The sequence below is a fragment of the Protopterus annectens genome, chromosome 9.part0 (assembly GCF_019279795.1).
Source record: "Protopterus annectens isolate FY-2018-M chromosome 9.part0, PAN1.0, whole genome shotgun sequence".
Classification (NCBI taxonomy): domain Eukaryota; kingdom Metazoa; phylum Chordata; order Ceratodontiformes; family Protopteridae; genus Protopterus; species Protopterus annectens.
Window position 1 is genome coordinate 772,834,449 of NC_056743.1, and position 16,330 is coordinate 772,850,778.

The following is a 16,330-nucleotide window of genomic DNA, read 5'->3' on the forward strand; positions in this document are numbered from 1 at the left end:
TGGCCAAGACAACACTGGTACCCACTACTACGGAGCCTATGTCACACCAGGAGGTGGGCCCTTCCCCAATGGCCTCTACTTTTGACTCAACACAATTTCGAAACAGTGCATCCAAATCTTCAGACACTGCAGCTAACAGCCTGGGAGATCCCATAAATAACTTCAGCCTATCTCTCTCCAAGGAAGTTCAGCGGATACTAACAGAAGCTCGAAGACCATCCACCAGAAAGGTTTACTTAGCAAAGTGGAAAAGATTCAGCAATTGGAATACCAGCAAGGGACATGATGCATCATTGTTGAACATCCCACTCATCTTGGAATATTTGGCAGATATGTTAAAGAACGGCCTCTCATACTCTTCCATAAAGATACATGCATCTGCTATTTCAGCTAGATACAACACTGATCCTCCTGTTTTTTTCACACCCTTTACTAAGGCAATTCCTCAGGGGAATCAAGAACATTAAGCCACCAAGAAAGGCCCCAGTGCCAGCCTGGGACCTCAATTTTGTCCTAGAAAAACTGACTCTACCTCCATTTGAGCCAGCAGCTACAGTTGACTTGCAATTTCTCTCATGGAAGACAGCTTTCCTGTTGGCAATTACCTCAGCAAGAAGGGTTTCGGAGCTACAGGCCCTAATGGCAATACCTCCCTTTATTATTTTTCACAGAGACAGGGTTTCATTAAGGACCAACCCTACTTTTATGCCAAAGGTAGTTTCTAGGGTTTCTTTAAATCAAGCAATTAATCTGCCTGCTTTCTTCTCCAATCCTGAGAATAAGGGGGGAAAGACTGTTGCATACCTTGGAAATTCACAGACAACTTCGTTACTACCTGGACAGAACCAAGGCCAGTAGGAAGTCTAAACAACTTTTTGTAGCTTACGCCCCTGCAGTCCAAGGAAAAGCAATTTCAAAACAGACTATTTCAAAATGGATTGGACATTGCATCAGATTCTGTTATTCCTTTCATGGAAAGACAGTTCCAGCCAATGTCAGACCACATTCCACCAGAGCTACGGCCACCTCTACAGCATTCCTAAGAGGGGTGCCTACCAAGGACATTCTAGAAGCTGCTACATGGAGCTCCGTGCATACATTCTCCAAACACTACAATCTCCCTCTATACTCCAGATCCAGAGCAGGCTTTGCTTTGGCAGTCCTGCAGGGTTTGATTGCCACACCTTCTCTTTCCTAGAGCATTCCTCCTCCCCCAGCTAAGCTATGGTATTCTACCCACATGTTATGACTGCAGTTGCATTCTTGAAGGACATAGTACAGTTTTGTACCTACCATAAATGTAGATGTCCGATAGACATGCAACTGCAGTCGGATTTTCCCTCCCTCCATACCCCTCTATGCCTAGGGTCCACTCCTATCCCTGTTACTCTTAGCTGGGGATATCTGTTATGGTGTATTTGTTTTATTGCTCTTTTATTTGTTTGGAATCCTGTTTTTGTCTTCCAATTTGATTACAGCCTTCCTTGGAGGGCACCTGGCATCTGGGGCAAGAAACACTGAAGAAAATGGCGTCGGCTGATGCTTATGTACTCCAGCTGCTCTGACGTCGGAGAGAAATGCGACATCAGCCGACGTCGGACCCAGACTTTGGAATCCGGCCGACCGAGGGCTGCCTGAGGCAGGACAACCCACATGTTATGACTGCAGTTGCATGTCTATCGGACATCTACATTTATGGTAGGTACAAAACTGTACTTTATGGCAAGGCAAGTGCAATTTATACAATTGTACATTTTCCACAGCTGTTCCACAACAGTGAATATAATGGGGACCATGTGTACTGCTGTGATGATAGCAGAACTATATATATATATATATATATATATATATATATATATGTGTGTGTATATATATATATATATATATATATATATATGTATATGTATATATGTATATATTTATCTATCATATATATATATACATACATACATACACACACACACACACACACACACACACACACACACACACACACACACACACACATGCACACACTGCCTCACACATTGTGCATGCCTGTGTAGTCTTATATTACATACATTCAAGCCTGTAGCACCTTTATTTTTATACTTCCCATTAACAATGATAGTGCCTTATGGCGTTCAGACCTTTTTGGGGTCTTGCTTCTTTAAATAGCTAAGTGACTTACCAGCTAACAATAGGCAGTATTAGAAAGGGCATGGAGTAGTTAATAAAATTATTCTCAGATTGCTAATCTAGGATGGAAAGGGCATGGAGTAGTTAATAAAATTATTCTCAGATTGCTAATCTAGGATGGAAAGGGCATGGAGTAGTTAATAAAATTATTCTCAGATTGCTAATCTAGGATGTTTTGCAGTAAAGAAGTTAATCACTGCCACTTACTATTCACATTTTCATATTTGTGTATATTTTTGTAACTGAGAGACCTACATGCTGTTGAGGGGTATGGTGTGAAATGCCATAGTGGGAGACATGAAAATTAATTGTCAGTGTCCATTTATATCACACTATACTGGAGATATTCGTAGTTGTCTGTTAGTAATTATGAAAATAAGCAATGTTTCGATATATACTTAACACTTCAAAAAAAACAAGTGACTTCTTGGCAACAATTGTTGAAGAAATTAATATTTGTACTGTAGGTTCCACATCTAGAGGGAAAATCAATGCTATATTGCTAATTATATAATTAAGCATATGTTTTCATATTTCTGTACATTTCTCAGTCGTGCACTCGGAGAGGAATTTGTTACTGTTGTGTGAAAGCTTATGGCTAGTTAATAAAAGTGTATTAATATGTTGTACAGTTTCTAACATATGACGCTTGTGATTTTGCAATGAGTTAAGTAGTTTTGCATGAGCTTGTATGTTCTGCCGCAGAAAAGTTTGTGGCCTCAAAGGTGTTGGTCTTTTTTTAGGTTCTCATGAGTCAGAATTACATGACTATGGAACCCATGACTATGTCAGAGTTTTGAGGCTATCCTTATCACTTAGTTTTATTAGTCTTTCGCTACAGAAATTTGTCTGCTGCTTCTAGCACTTGTAAACTCTTGAGCCAGTTAATAGACTAGCCAAAAGCCCAGGAGTAGGAATCACGCTTGTGTAATTTCATGTACCAACCTGTTTCTGTGTAAAATGCATTTGCTAGTTCTCATAAAGATTCACACAAATGCATGCAAGATGTCGTTTGGACTATTAAAACAACAAAGGTATGTGTGGTCTCAAGAAATTTAAAATAATGTTGCCACCCACATTTTATTACCTTTAAGTGCACCAGCTTTGCAGAAGAAGAGCATTTTACAGACCAGTACATTACAGTGCACAGGAAACATATAAGCAAATTCAGGCTTACTTTTCACAGTAATGTAAATGTATAAACATTGTGAATGTAAATACCCACCTTGTCAACTTAAGTTACTAAGCTGTGTTAGAATAATAAGCAGAGATGTTTTATATTCATTTAAAAATGCTGATTTTTTTCTTTTTTTCTCAAATACATATGTCTAGGCATTTGTGGATTTCTTTTCCCGAAGTCTGCATGCCGAGTACAAGAGCAAAGGCATTATTATTCAGGTAAGTTGTGGTTTTGATTGTTATTCCTGTTACTATGTTTTTACTGTTAAGTACATTTGTTGTCTTGGCAGTGTTGGGAGATCAACTTTCTCTTGGCAAAGATGCCTTTCACTATCCATGAGAGTTGCAGTGGCTCCTTCGTCATCCCCCTTCGTTACTGCTACTACTCCACCACATTTCAGTTGGGAAGCTACTACAGATTGTCTGGGAATGTATAAATGAGCAGAAAACCTTTTGATTGATATTAAAGCATTATTCTATGAGTGTATAAACAGCATGGAGATTTGTTTTACACACTACATTAGAAGTCCTCCTGTAGTTATCCAAGAGACATAGGAGAAGAGAGGTTAATGAGAAATTCTGAATATGTTTTGTTTGTGTGTGTGGTTTACATGTGCATGTTGCCACTAGTCTTGATTTTTGCAGTTTCTATACACACTGTTTTGAAATGGGATTCTCAGTACAGCTGCACTTCTTCCTCCAGAATTTTTTTTTTCTTATATTGTCATTTGCATCAAGATTTGTGAAGCCACTCACACAGTATAGTATTCAGGAGGTCAACTCTGAAACGTACATTCTGTCTTGAAACAACATTTTTATTCAAGAAACACCACAGTTAGATGATGTACTGTACCTCTCTCTGATTTAAGTTGTCCTTCAGTGCTTGCTTGTATCTTACTATGAAGAAGTAGCAAGCTACATTGCAGACATTGATGGCAAGGGGTCATTGCCTTCTCTCACTCATTTTCACTGTTGTCTTGCTACATTAAAATCTGCGGCCCTTCATGCATTCTGCATTTCTTTAACTGCTGTTTGGCTTGTTGAAGTGCCTCAATCAAGACTTGTAGCTGTGCGTTTTCTTTTACAGTAAAGTAAAATTTACATTCTTTTATTTCTAATGGTGATGTTTTCCATGGAGTTTTATGTCACTGTGTTTTGTTTATTTATTTGTTTTTGTTTTTTTTTGCGTAAGTAGAGTGCTTGGGTTCACAGAAGTAGGAACAGTATGCTTTTTCTTGTTATCTTGTTACAATAATTTTTGAGTGTAGATTGAAAATCCCAGGATGTGCTTTAGTTTGCAAGAACTAGAAGGCATAAAAGGGTCTGTGGCTAGCTTGACAAGAAGCACTCTTGATTGAGCGGGAGGGAGCACATCTTGTGTAGTAGTGACCTATGTCTTCTGCGACAGGCAGAGAAAAAGAGAGAGGACCATGTATAAAAGTGGATTCTTTTATAGTGTTGCAGTAATTAAAACATATATTCATTAAGGAAGCAGAAGGATGGTATAAATAAAATGGTATCTGTAGATGTGTGTTTTGAGAGGTAGCAGCAAAACACAGCAGCCTTCCTAGTTCAGCTACCCTCGCCCGTGGTGTATTATAGAATGCCTTCTGTGGATTATATAAAGCCCGACTTAATCTTACCTCTAAAATGAAAAGCTGTGACTGTGGATGGATGAGGCTCATTATTTTCATAGGTATGTAGGTAAGAACTAGGCCAGCTGACCTTGTGGACCATTTTAAAACTAGAAAATTTTCTCTTATAAAGGTGAGAATCAAATCCTGTACCTTGTGTCTGAAGTAAACACCTTCATCATAACACGCACTCATATTAAACAGTCCTATCTCCATCATATTTAAAATAAAATATGTTACACTGTAGACTGTACAGCTAAAACATAAGTGAGGTTTTTCAGAGATATGTATAACATGAGTAGTAAGCCCCCCGTATTGAAGCAGAATCCTGTGTAACATGGAGACACAACATAACTTTGTAAAGTTAACAAGAATATTGATGTATGGTAACCTTATGCTCTGCATGCTGGCCCTCTTCATTTGGTCTGTGATTGCAGTGTGTTTCTTTTCTCTCTAAGGACAGCTATTTCTGTCTGTCTTTCTCTCTCTCAAAAAAAAAAAAAAAAAAAGATGCTATGGTTTAGGGACATGTATGCACTCTACAGCCACTTATGACATCTTTTGCAGAAGGTGCATAGAATGCAAGCCTTCCCATCTCTTTTTTTGATTCTTACACTTTTTGAAGCTTGATCTTTGTGTTCGTCATGCAAAAGTTCAAATGTTGAATGCATAAAACAGATATGGCATGAAAATGCTCATGTGACCTTCAAATCACAAGCCACCCTCACTAACATTTTACCGCAATGCTTTACAAGCGGAGCAAGAAATAAAACACTTCTAAAAGTGTCAGTGTTTTGACCTAGCCACCTAAAGATGCAGGAAGGATAGGATCTTTATCCACACTCAGAAAATTGTGGCATTTGAGAGTACACATCATGGACGCCCTAGGCAGGGTCCCTCATGATTCTCTAGAAGTACACCAAAGCACCATTAGAGAGTTAAAAGGGGGGGCAGACACTGATTACACCAATTAAGAGATTAGTATAGCTCCAAGTTAGTTTTACAGTCCTAAGTGTGCCATGCCACCATCCTCATGTAAGGAAGTCTGAAGTTCACACCTGTCTTTTGCTTTTGTAGGTGTTGAGATGCCTTTGAGAGGAGTACCCTGGCATTCATCTTTGGGGTAGGGTTACTTCCTAAGGTATAAGCACCATGCATTTCCCTTTCAGGTAGCTGGAGCAGCCATTGAAGAGCAGTCTGTCATCCCACTAGATGAGTTAAGTGGTAACACACTGGACAAAGGACTCTTCCTAAGCTTTTTGCACTTCATCTGACGGAGATTGAGGGTGCACTAGGTCTTTTCTCCGTTAGTGCTCACAGGTTAACCCCTCAAAGTCAGGTTGTTGTATCTATGGTGGGACCTAGCATCTTAGCTGTGGAACTGCATGCTTAGGGAACAGAGCCTGATGACGGCACCAGGCCCAGTTTGTAGGCATCTCACATCCCAGCACTATTTTTGATCAGAGTGTTCCCATTGTCTACTGCTGTAGCACACAGAGTCCTACTTGTTATTCTTATTATTTTCAATGCCATACTCACCTGTGTGTGAATGCATTTCTTTTAGTGCTGTCATGTGCACAGTAGGATAACCATGTGGACCCAGAAGCCCCTATATTTGGGAAATACATAAGGAGAGTATGCCTTCCAACTGCTGTCTACCATATGAATCCATATGCCTTCGAGTTTATAAAGTCTGTCATGAACTGGGGGGGGTGTCTAAATGAGTATCTGGGGAAGTAGGATAAGGGTCACCTTGGCCCATGGAGCCCATTGTCAGGGATGCCATGTATGCAGCCTAGAAGCACTTTGTATGTTGCTTATTAAGCCCCCAAGAAGGCAGATGACCTCCATATGTCTCCATAACTTGAGGTGTTCTACAGTTAGACTCTCTTAAATATATTATGTATGTTACAGGACCCAGACTCTGAGAGACCACAGCATCTTGTTGCTTCAGCTAAATATCTTTGGACATGGTAGTCAAGATTGTATAGTCTGTAATGTATGAGCTTACATCCTTCAGCTGTATGTCTCCCTTGTCTAAATTTTAATCCTCAGTGGTGAATCAGGAGTTAAAAAAAAACTTCCTGCCCACAGCCTCCCCTGTGGGCTACTGCATGACAAATTGCAACCTTGATTTTGCTGCTACTGTGACTTGGCCAACATGCTCATGTATGTGCCTATACAAAATGGTGCTGTTTAGGTTTTCCTCCCTGGCAGAAGAGGGAGAGAGTGCATTCTGGATGCTCTCTTTCACAGGGAGATCCTCTTTAGCCTGGTCATTTGATAATCTCCTGGGGAATAAGCCATAATTGAGCTCTGAATCCCTCATGCCCCTGATCATTGGCCAGGCTGCCTCTCCACAGACACAAACACCACGAAGAAGGAAACTCCTCACAAAGAAAAAGCTTTCAAAAGTAATTCTTACTCCTGCAATTGCACTAGTCAAGACTCATAAGAGTGGACTTCTGGTATAGTGCCTTAGTGGAGAACAGCATGGTACCTCTGCTTGCCATGGATGAAAGTTTTACATATAACAAAATGTTCCTCTTCCTCCAGTTATGTATAAAAGAAAGTGGATGCTTAAGCTTCAAGTGGATGTTGAAAAATGAGAAAAGAAATGCAGCAAAATTGTCAGGAAGCAAGAAAAAAGTAGCAACGCATAATGTATAATCTCGGGAAACTTGCACCAGGATCACCCTGGAAAGGACATACAAGATATGGGTGTCTTAAGCAACAAAGTAGACAAGCTTTATACTGAGATGGTGAGAAAAGCAGACAGTGTTATGGACTATATAAAAAAAAATGAGGCTGGAGACGGTGGATTCTGCTTTAAACCAGCAGTCGGAAGTAATTCAAACCTTCCAAATGGAGACTTCCATGTGGAATAAAAGGAGCTACAGGAGAAAGAAGCTGATTTAGCAATGATGAGGGAAGAATTTGAATAAACGCTACAGGAATTGGAAGACCGAGGGAGACGTGAAGGATATGAAGTCTGAAACTGAAATGTGTGTCATTATTTAGTGATGTCACTCTTCATTGATGTCACTAAATAATGACACATTTCAGTTTCAGACTTCATATCCTTCAGGCAATTCACAACACAAGTCTTGCTCTTCTTGCATCTTTCTAAGTTTATAAGAGCAACATTTACAATTGGTCCCTATTCTTGAGGCCACTGTCCACATTTTTTGAGCTATGAGGTTGAGAGGTATGTACAGAGGACACGGCAAATACAAGGAAAATCATGTATGTTCTGCAAAACTAAAGAAACTTACCTGATTTTTCATTTTTTTCTGCCTTGTCTCTCTCATACCTCTAAACTGTCTGAATTTTACAGTTAAAAAAAAAAAAAAAAAAAAAAAAACCAATAGAGATGTGTGTCATTATTTAGTGATGTCACTCTTCATTGATGTATCTGCGGTGGTGCTGCGGTAGTGTTGTCACCTCAGACGTTGCCTGTTCGATTCTCAGAGCGTCTTCTGTGTGGCGACATGCATGAATGGGCGTTCCTTCGTTGAAGGTTGTGCGTTAGACCTGGCAAGCCAGTACGTAAAAATGTACTGCCAATGGACCGGAGTTCCGCTGTGGCGACCCCTAACCGGGAAAAGCCGAAAGAAACAAACAAACTCTTCATTGATGTGTTGGAAACCACAAATTTTATGAGGAACAGACCAAAAAAAATTAGTTAAAAACCTGGACATTCTGTGAAAATCTGGACAGTTGAGACATGTGCATCCATAGCATATACTAACAGAAGAAAGTTAGGCCGTTCAGTGGTACTTCAGCGACTGGACTTTTCTCAATATATTCTCAATTTACAACAGGCACATTGGTTGGGGCTGATCAATCAGCATGCACATATTTGAATAGTAATGATCTATCATTGTATAATAAATGATAAACCTTACTAGAAAAATGAATATTCTGCATGTAAGTGATCGCCTGTAGTTGGCAGGAGAGAGCATGTAAACATTTAGACAATATGATAAGTACTGTACATTTTGTTCATATAGGCTAAACTGCGTGGAGACTGGAAAGGAACGTACTTGGATATATGAACATTGCTAAGTCAGTTATTTCTTAGCAACTTGAGATACTTTTTTGTTGGTATTTCTGTACATACACTTATTTAGAAGTTCAATAAAGTAGCAAGTTTAGGAGATGAATATGTAAAAAATGTCATCAACCTGTGGTAACTGCACAGGTGGTGTTTTTCAGTGGTGGAGAATGACTGCAGGGTTAGAGAATGTAAGGAAGGATGGGGGGGATTATGTAGTGGAGAATAGAAAGAAAACTGAGCCTGGTTGAGAAAAATGCATGCTTATGCAATTGGAATTTCCATTTACCAGGATAGAAAAAATTGGGGTAACGAGACAGTGGAGTCCAAGGGAACAAATTAAGGCCCACACATGGACCATTTCAAGTAGACTAATTGATTGCCAGGAATCGTTGATAAAAAGGGTGTGTGGTGTTATGGAAGGCAGAAATACTTTATCAGGGCTTAAAATCCAAGTAAATATGTCTTAGAAGTAGCAGTGGAGCTTTCTAATCCCTCCCTTATCAGAAAAGAATGGGAAGATGGTATAATAGGAACGCTTCTTATTGGGAGGGGGGAAGCAGTAAGATTATTACAATTTGTATAACTCCACAATATACTGTAAGAGTTTAAATACAAATGGGCTCCCCAAAAGGTGATTGACCTAAAAATACAATCCTAACAACTGAGGTGGCGAGCAAATGCTGGCAAGGGCATGAAGCCTGTAGGAAATATATATATATATATATATATATATATATATATATATATATATATATATATATATATATAGTTGAGTGTTCTAGCAATTTTGAAATATTAAGGGACAACTTATTTTTTAAACTTCAAATAGTGAATACTGTCACTGTACAGGGTGTCATACTTCAGAAAGTAATTTTGTATTCATCTTAGAAGATAGAGGTAGGGGGAAATGTAATTCCGAATATAAAGATGTTGAGGGGGGGCTAAGGCCAGAGTGCTAGGAATAATTAGCAACATATTACTTGTATCATCTGGCTGATGCTCACACCAAGGAGCAAGAACATTAGGGAAGGGGGAAATGCAGATTGTGGTTCCAGCATGTGTATATAGTTTGGTTTTGTTAAGTATTTTTCTGGTGGTTGTCTTTTTGTATGGTTGGCTACCTAAAAAATCATAAAATAATGCATAAGAACAGGCTGTGGCTAGGCTACTAGAGAGGACTTAATAGTGAGACTGGGACTCAGATATTTGCAAATGTGCTTAAAGAGGGATTTTGAGATGGCAGAGTTAAAATGAGTACAAGTTGTTGAAACTTTTCACTTGTATTGTGAATGGGTTGATGAAATTAAAAAAAGGGTATTGCAGTACAGCTCAAAAGTTAAGCTACAAGTCATAATGTTACAGGAAACACATAGTCATGAATAGATACTGCATTTTATATTAAAAAGACATTGTCAGGGACATTGTGTGGTAGTGAATGAGGGAAGAAAAAGAAGAGACATTACTATTATTAAACAGAGATCTTACCTAGATATCGAGATAGTCTAATTGATAACTGGGGAAGGTATGTTTTATTAAGAGGATACTGGGAAAGCAAAAGGGTCACAGTGGGAAATTTTTATATGTACCCTCCCAAAGATAACTAGAGGAGAAAATGAGAGATTTGTAATGAAAGAATTTTTCATCAAGAGGTTTTACTCTTAGCTGAGAACATGAAAGACTATGCCAGAGGGCAAATTTCTAAAACAGCTTACTCAGTATTACAGACTAGTAGCCATAGGTCACAAAGGGGACAGTAAGGGACTTGTACATACATTTCGGACACACATAGAAGTTGGTCAAGACTAAATAGAATTTATATTTCCAGTGAACATGAATTTGTAGTTAAAAGTTGTGTACACATCAAAGTCTTATCTCTGATCATGCCCCAGTGCAGTGTACAGTGGGGAAAACCTGAGAAAATGAAGCTGTGTAGGTATTGGAGGACAGGATGTAGTTGGTTGAAAAATAAACACAACAGACACAAGCTGCAATTGATGATAAGCTTGCATGTAAGAGTTACTTGTTACAGACATAAGCTATATTAGAAAATGGGACATTAATAAGAAAAAGTGAGAAGAGTATATGGCAGAGCAGGAGTCAAAGGACTGGTTCACAAAAAAAATTGGTAAGGAAATGTAGATTAGAAAGAATTGTGGTGGGACAAAAAATGGGTTTTAACTTATCAAACAAGGATAGACAAGAGTTAAAGGAATGGGAAAAGGTATGGAGAGAGGATTTGGATGAAAGATCATGAAAAGGTGCTCCACTGTAAAGCAAATGTTCTTTGCACATCCTTCTAAACTATGAAAAATTCTGGCTGGTAGTTTGTTCCGCAGAGGAGATTTTTGCTCAGGCTACTTACTTAGAGATCCGGATCAAACAGAGAATATATTTTGATTTTATTTTGAGGAATTATATATGTAACAGGGGCATCGAGAATAACTGGGATGTGAAGGTAGTAGATTATTTAGATGGACTCCAGTTTAAAGCATTAACAGTAGAGGAGGCTAATGTCTCAACAAAAAAAAAAAACAATTACTAGATGAGATACAGGAACAGTTATAAAAGCAAACAAATGGAAAATCCCCTTGGTGGGATGGTCTGCTAATAAAAGTCTGGAGATAAAGAAGGCAAGATCTAGTAGAAATTAGTATGTACTATTCAATGCTACATTGGGGAGAGGGGGGATTCCAGAATCTTGGAAAGCAGCTACAGTATCGATCCTTCCTAAGGAAGGGTGCAATCTCACTAATAAAAGTTCATTTAGACCCATTGCAGTGCTAAACCATGATTATAAACTGTTCATAATGATTGTAACCTCTATAGTAGTAGAGATACTCCCAAAGATAACTGATTGTGACTAGTCTGGGTTCATTAAAGGTAGGCAGATGTTTGATAACATTTTGTTGGTCAACATAATACATTAGGTACAGCTAAAGGGAAAGGCACAGTTGATGGCTGGATTGGATTCAGATTCTAGAGAGTTCATCGGGGTTACTTATGGGCAACATTGCAAAGTTATACATTTCCACAGGATTTCATTATTTTACTTAAGGAAATGTACAAGGGAGCAAATGCAAGAATAAACATGGTTGGGTTACAGTCAGGATTTAAATATGCTGGAGAACAAAATGGGGATGCCCATTGCCCCCATTATTCTTTGCCGTATACTTGAAGTCCTCGACCCCGAAAAATAATGTTGTTAAGAGGATGGTCAATCAGGAATAAAGATTACACATTGGCAATGCTTACAGATGTCATTCTTTTTCTGACAGATCTAGACAATGACTTAGAATGGCTCTTTTGCATTATCTAGTTGTAGGGTAAAAAACTATACCACTATTTTGAAAGGTTGTTTTAAGAGTTGATTTTGGGCTGGCTCTCTGTAATAAAGGAATGGAAAAGTAAAGACAGCTGTATGGAAAATTAACAGAGCTTTCATAGTGTTGACTAAGGAGCCAGCTGCCAACTCCCTATTAGTGTACCATGCATAGGGATTACACTTAATTCCACTCCAGCTCTACGAAACCTGAATGGTGATGGTGAACACTGTGGATCAGACTAGGCTCCAAAAATGCATTCATTTCTTTCCATTGAAATGCCATTTGATGTCTTCTGCCTCAGGATGGTTGCAGTTGTAGGAGACAGGAACTCCATGTTTTGTCCAACTAGGACAGCTGGCATTTTGTGGCTGCTAGATGTGGTCTCTGAGAATTGTTGTCAGAGGGGAACTGGTCACACAACATTACAGAATGGGCAATGTGTACACGGCCACTCTGGAGAATGAGCACTCTCCAGCCAGGTATTAATGTATAGGTAATGTGCGCTGAAAATCAGTCTCTCACTTCACAGCAGAGTATTAAGCTGCCTTAAAAAACGGACTGTAATGGAGATAATGTCCTCCATTATTTTACACTTTTGTTGTTTAGTGAGTGTAAAATAAAAACAAACAAAAAATTTAAAAGAACAAAAAGAAAAGTGTGTGTGTGTGTGACCATGAAAGAGAAAGCGAGAGCAGTCAAGCCATTATTTTACACTTAGTAAACCAAGAATAAGGCACAGTGAACCCAGCTAAAGGACAAAACTCACAGTAATCCAAACATGTAACAAACGAGAAAACACTAACGCTGTATAACCAGTTCCTTGTACGTTTTCGGCAAAAACAACTTCATCAGATAAACTTGACCTCAATAAACACTTAAATAAATAACCTAACCAGTTTGAATAAGCCATTAAAAAGAACTTGCATTAACTAGATGTGAAACAATCGATCCTTAAAGACGTAAGTTAAATTTAAAACAATTTAAAATGCATGAAAAAAAATATATATATATATTAGTAACTGTATTTAGAGCACAACGTAGAGCTGTTTACTGAATTTCCTGTTTGCACTTATTTTTAAAATATTTTTTTTCTCAAAACTTGCATTTTATCTGTCTTTGGCCTAGCACTCTTATGTGGGGTCATTTACTGCACTGTTATAATTTGTTGATACTTGTGAACCTCTGCTATCTCTGAAAAAAACAAAAAAACAAAAAAAATCTTGCTTTTTTCCCACTTTTCTGAGATTTAAAAAAGTTCAGTTACAGGCTTGCTGTTCTTGAACTGTTTGTAAGTTTCTTGGAGGCCATTTTTTGCTTGGGCTAAAGGGGAGTCTCTGTTGATCAGTGGCAGTGAAAAACATTGAGCAGCCTGCCTGCCCCTGTGGGAGTGGTTACTGACTTGAAACAGTAGTTTTATTGGCCATTTTGGGTCAATTCCAAACTCCTTTATCTTCCTCTCTTAAAACCTGGTTGCCTCGTGGCTTTGGCGTCTTTTCAGGCGTGTTGGCTGTTGGTGAAGCACCCACCAAGAGGAGAAAATGCTGAGAGAAGAAAGGAGCCACTTTTGAGATTTTAAGTATTTTTCCTCTGTTTATTTGCAAAGTTTTTCTGCATAGCCGCTTATTTTGAGCATTTTCTGGCTTGTTAAACTTGATTTCTGCATTAGTAACTGTATTTGGAGCACAACCTAGAGCTGTTTACTGAATTTCCTGTTTGCACTTATTTTTAAAATCGTTTTTTCTCAAAACTTGCGTTTTATCTGTCTTTGGCCTAGCACTCTTGTGTGGGGTCATTTACTGCACTGTTATAACTTGTTGATACTTGTGAACCTCTGCTATCTCTGAAAAAACAAAAAAACAAAAAAATCTTGCTTTTTTCCCACTTTTCTGAGATTTAAAAAAGTTCAGTTACAGGCTTGCTGTTCTTGAACTGTTTGTAAGTTTCTTGGAGGCCATTTTTTGCTTGAGCTAAAGGGAAGTCTCTCTGTTGATCAGTGGCAGCGAAAAACATTGAGCAGCCTGCCTGCCCCTGTGGGAGTGGTTACTGACTTGAAACTGTAGTTTTATTGGCCATTTTGGGTCAATTCCAAACTCCTTCATCTTCCTCTGTTAAAACCCGGTTTTGCGTGTTTTTTTGCATAGCGCAAAAGCGGGCAGCGCCGCCTAATTGGGTTTAAACTATTCCTGGCTCCACAAAGTCTGCTCTTCACTTTTTCCCTTAGAACTGCTCTATCTCTCAATTTAAACACCATATTCTCATTCTAAGGCCCTTCACTGGTCCAAATAAGTAATCCTACAAGTTAGCACTATTAAACCATAAGCACTACTTACTCTTATACTCTTTACGATTACCCTGTCCTCTATTGGTCCATCTTAAATTCAGTTTCCCTATATTCCTCTAGCATGTCCAAAGGTCAATCAATGGTTTCCTCTCCAGTCCAGCTGGTGAATCTGGGAATTTTGAGGCAATGTTACAACTGTCTCATGTACAGGGACAACCCTCTCTTCCTCCAAACAGGTTCAAATATATGTGAGAGATGCAACTGTTTAGCCAAACTGGAGGCTGAGCTCTCTCATCTCAAAACTGGTGTAACCAGTCAGGAGGAGAAGGTAACCTCACACAACACAATTCCAGTATCACATAATCCCACCACATCAGCGAACCAAACACATAAATACACAAAAACATACTCGGAGGCTCTAAATAAAAATCTACCTAAGCAACAGAGACCTCCAAAGCAGACATCCAAGCAAACGCTACCTCAAAACAAAACACGTACAACACATAGCCCACAAAGTCAGTGTGCCAAGCAGCCACAGCCCTTAAGGCTGAATAACACACCTGATACTCTTGTAATAAGTGACTCTATTGTCAGACACACTGATGTCTCGCTCACCAGGCTGAATAAAGAGAAGGTCACGGTGAGCTGCCTGTTGAGTGCTAGGATCCGCCACATAACACAAGCACTCAGGTCACTCCAAAGCAAATACAAATATGACTCAGTCATTGTACATGCTAGTGTGAATGGCCTGAGACGTACCTCCCTGGACTACATGAAAAGAGACCTAGAGGAGCTCTCTGATCATGTAGCCCAGGCTGGTATGACCCTGACCTTGAGCAGCATCTTACCCTCACCTAGAATGATGCCACAGTACAAAGACAAAAATGGTCGATTTTAACAATTGGCTAAAATTTTGGTGTCATTCAAAGGGGATCCAGTGTCTGTCAGCCTGGGATGACATGCTCAACAAGCCACGTTGCTTCGCTAGGGACGGCTTGCACCGGTCACCACTGGGCTTTCGGATATTGGCAAAGGCTCTTGCCACCCCCATAGTGCCTTTCTTAGGCAAAGCTCAAAAGTCAAACCCACCCCCATAGACAGCACAAGGAACAAGAAACTAAGGGTAATGCTGCTTAACGCCAGAAGTCTTAACCTCAAGATGCATGCACTCGAATCTCTCCTCAGTATGGAGAACATCGATATCTGTGCAGTGACAGAAACCTGGTTCAAGGCTCCAGAGAGCACCCCAGCACTACCAGGCTATACCTCATACCATACTTTTCGGCCCCAAAACCCGGACCGAACCACAAAAGGAGGGGAAGTTTCCATATTTATCAAGGATATCCACACCTCCAGGTTAGTGGCATTGCATAAAGTATCGGAGACCATCCATGTGCAACTAAAGTGGGCAAGACTGCTTTTCAGTTTATAGCATCCTACAGACCACCCTCTCAAAGTCAGGAATCCCACTCGGCTTTCCTGAAAACATTGGAGAACATGAAGATCTTTCTGAACACCATTATATTGGGCGACTTCAACTACCCAAACATTGACTGGGAGCACTACTCAAGCCCCAGCACCTTAGCCCAAAGGTTCCTGGAAATTATAAACTCAAATGCTATGGAACAACTAGTCACCACTCCCACAAGAGGGGACAACATACTAGACCTGATCA

The 16,330-nt window shown here is 39.4% G+C and overlaps 1 protein-coding gene across 1 annotated transcript in view; it reads left to right on the top strand.

Annotated features, from left to right (window-relative positions):
• HSD17B12 (hydroxysteroid 17-beta dehydrogenase 12) overlaps positions 1–16,330 on the top strand; it is a gene marked incomplete in the record, with an annotated part of 1,530,252 nt that overhangs the window by 1,225,006 nt on the left and 288,916 nt on the right. The window contains 1 exon segment of the mRNA XM_044083399.1: positions 3,511–3,576. Within this exon segment, the coding sequence (XP_043939334.1) occupies positions 3,511–3,576 (66 nt within the window).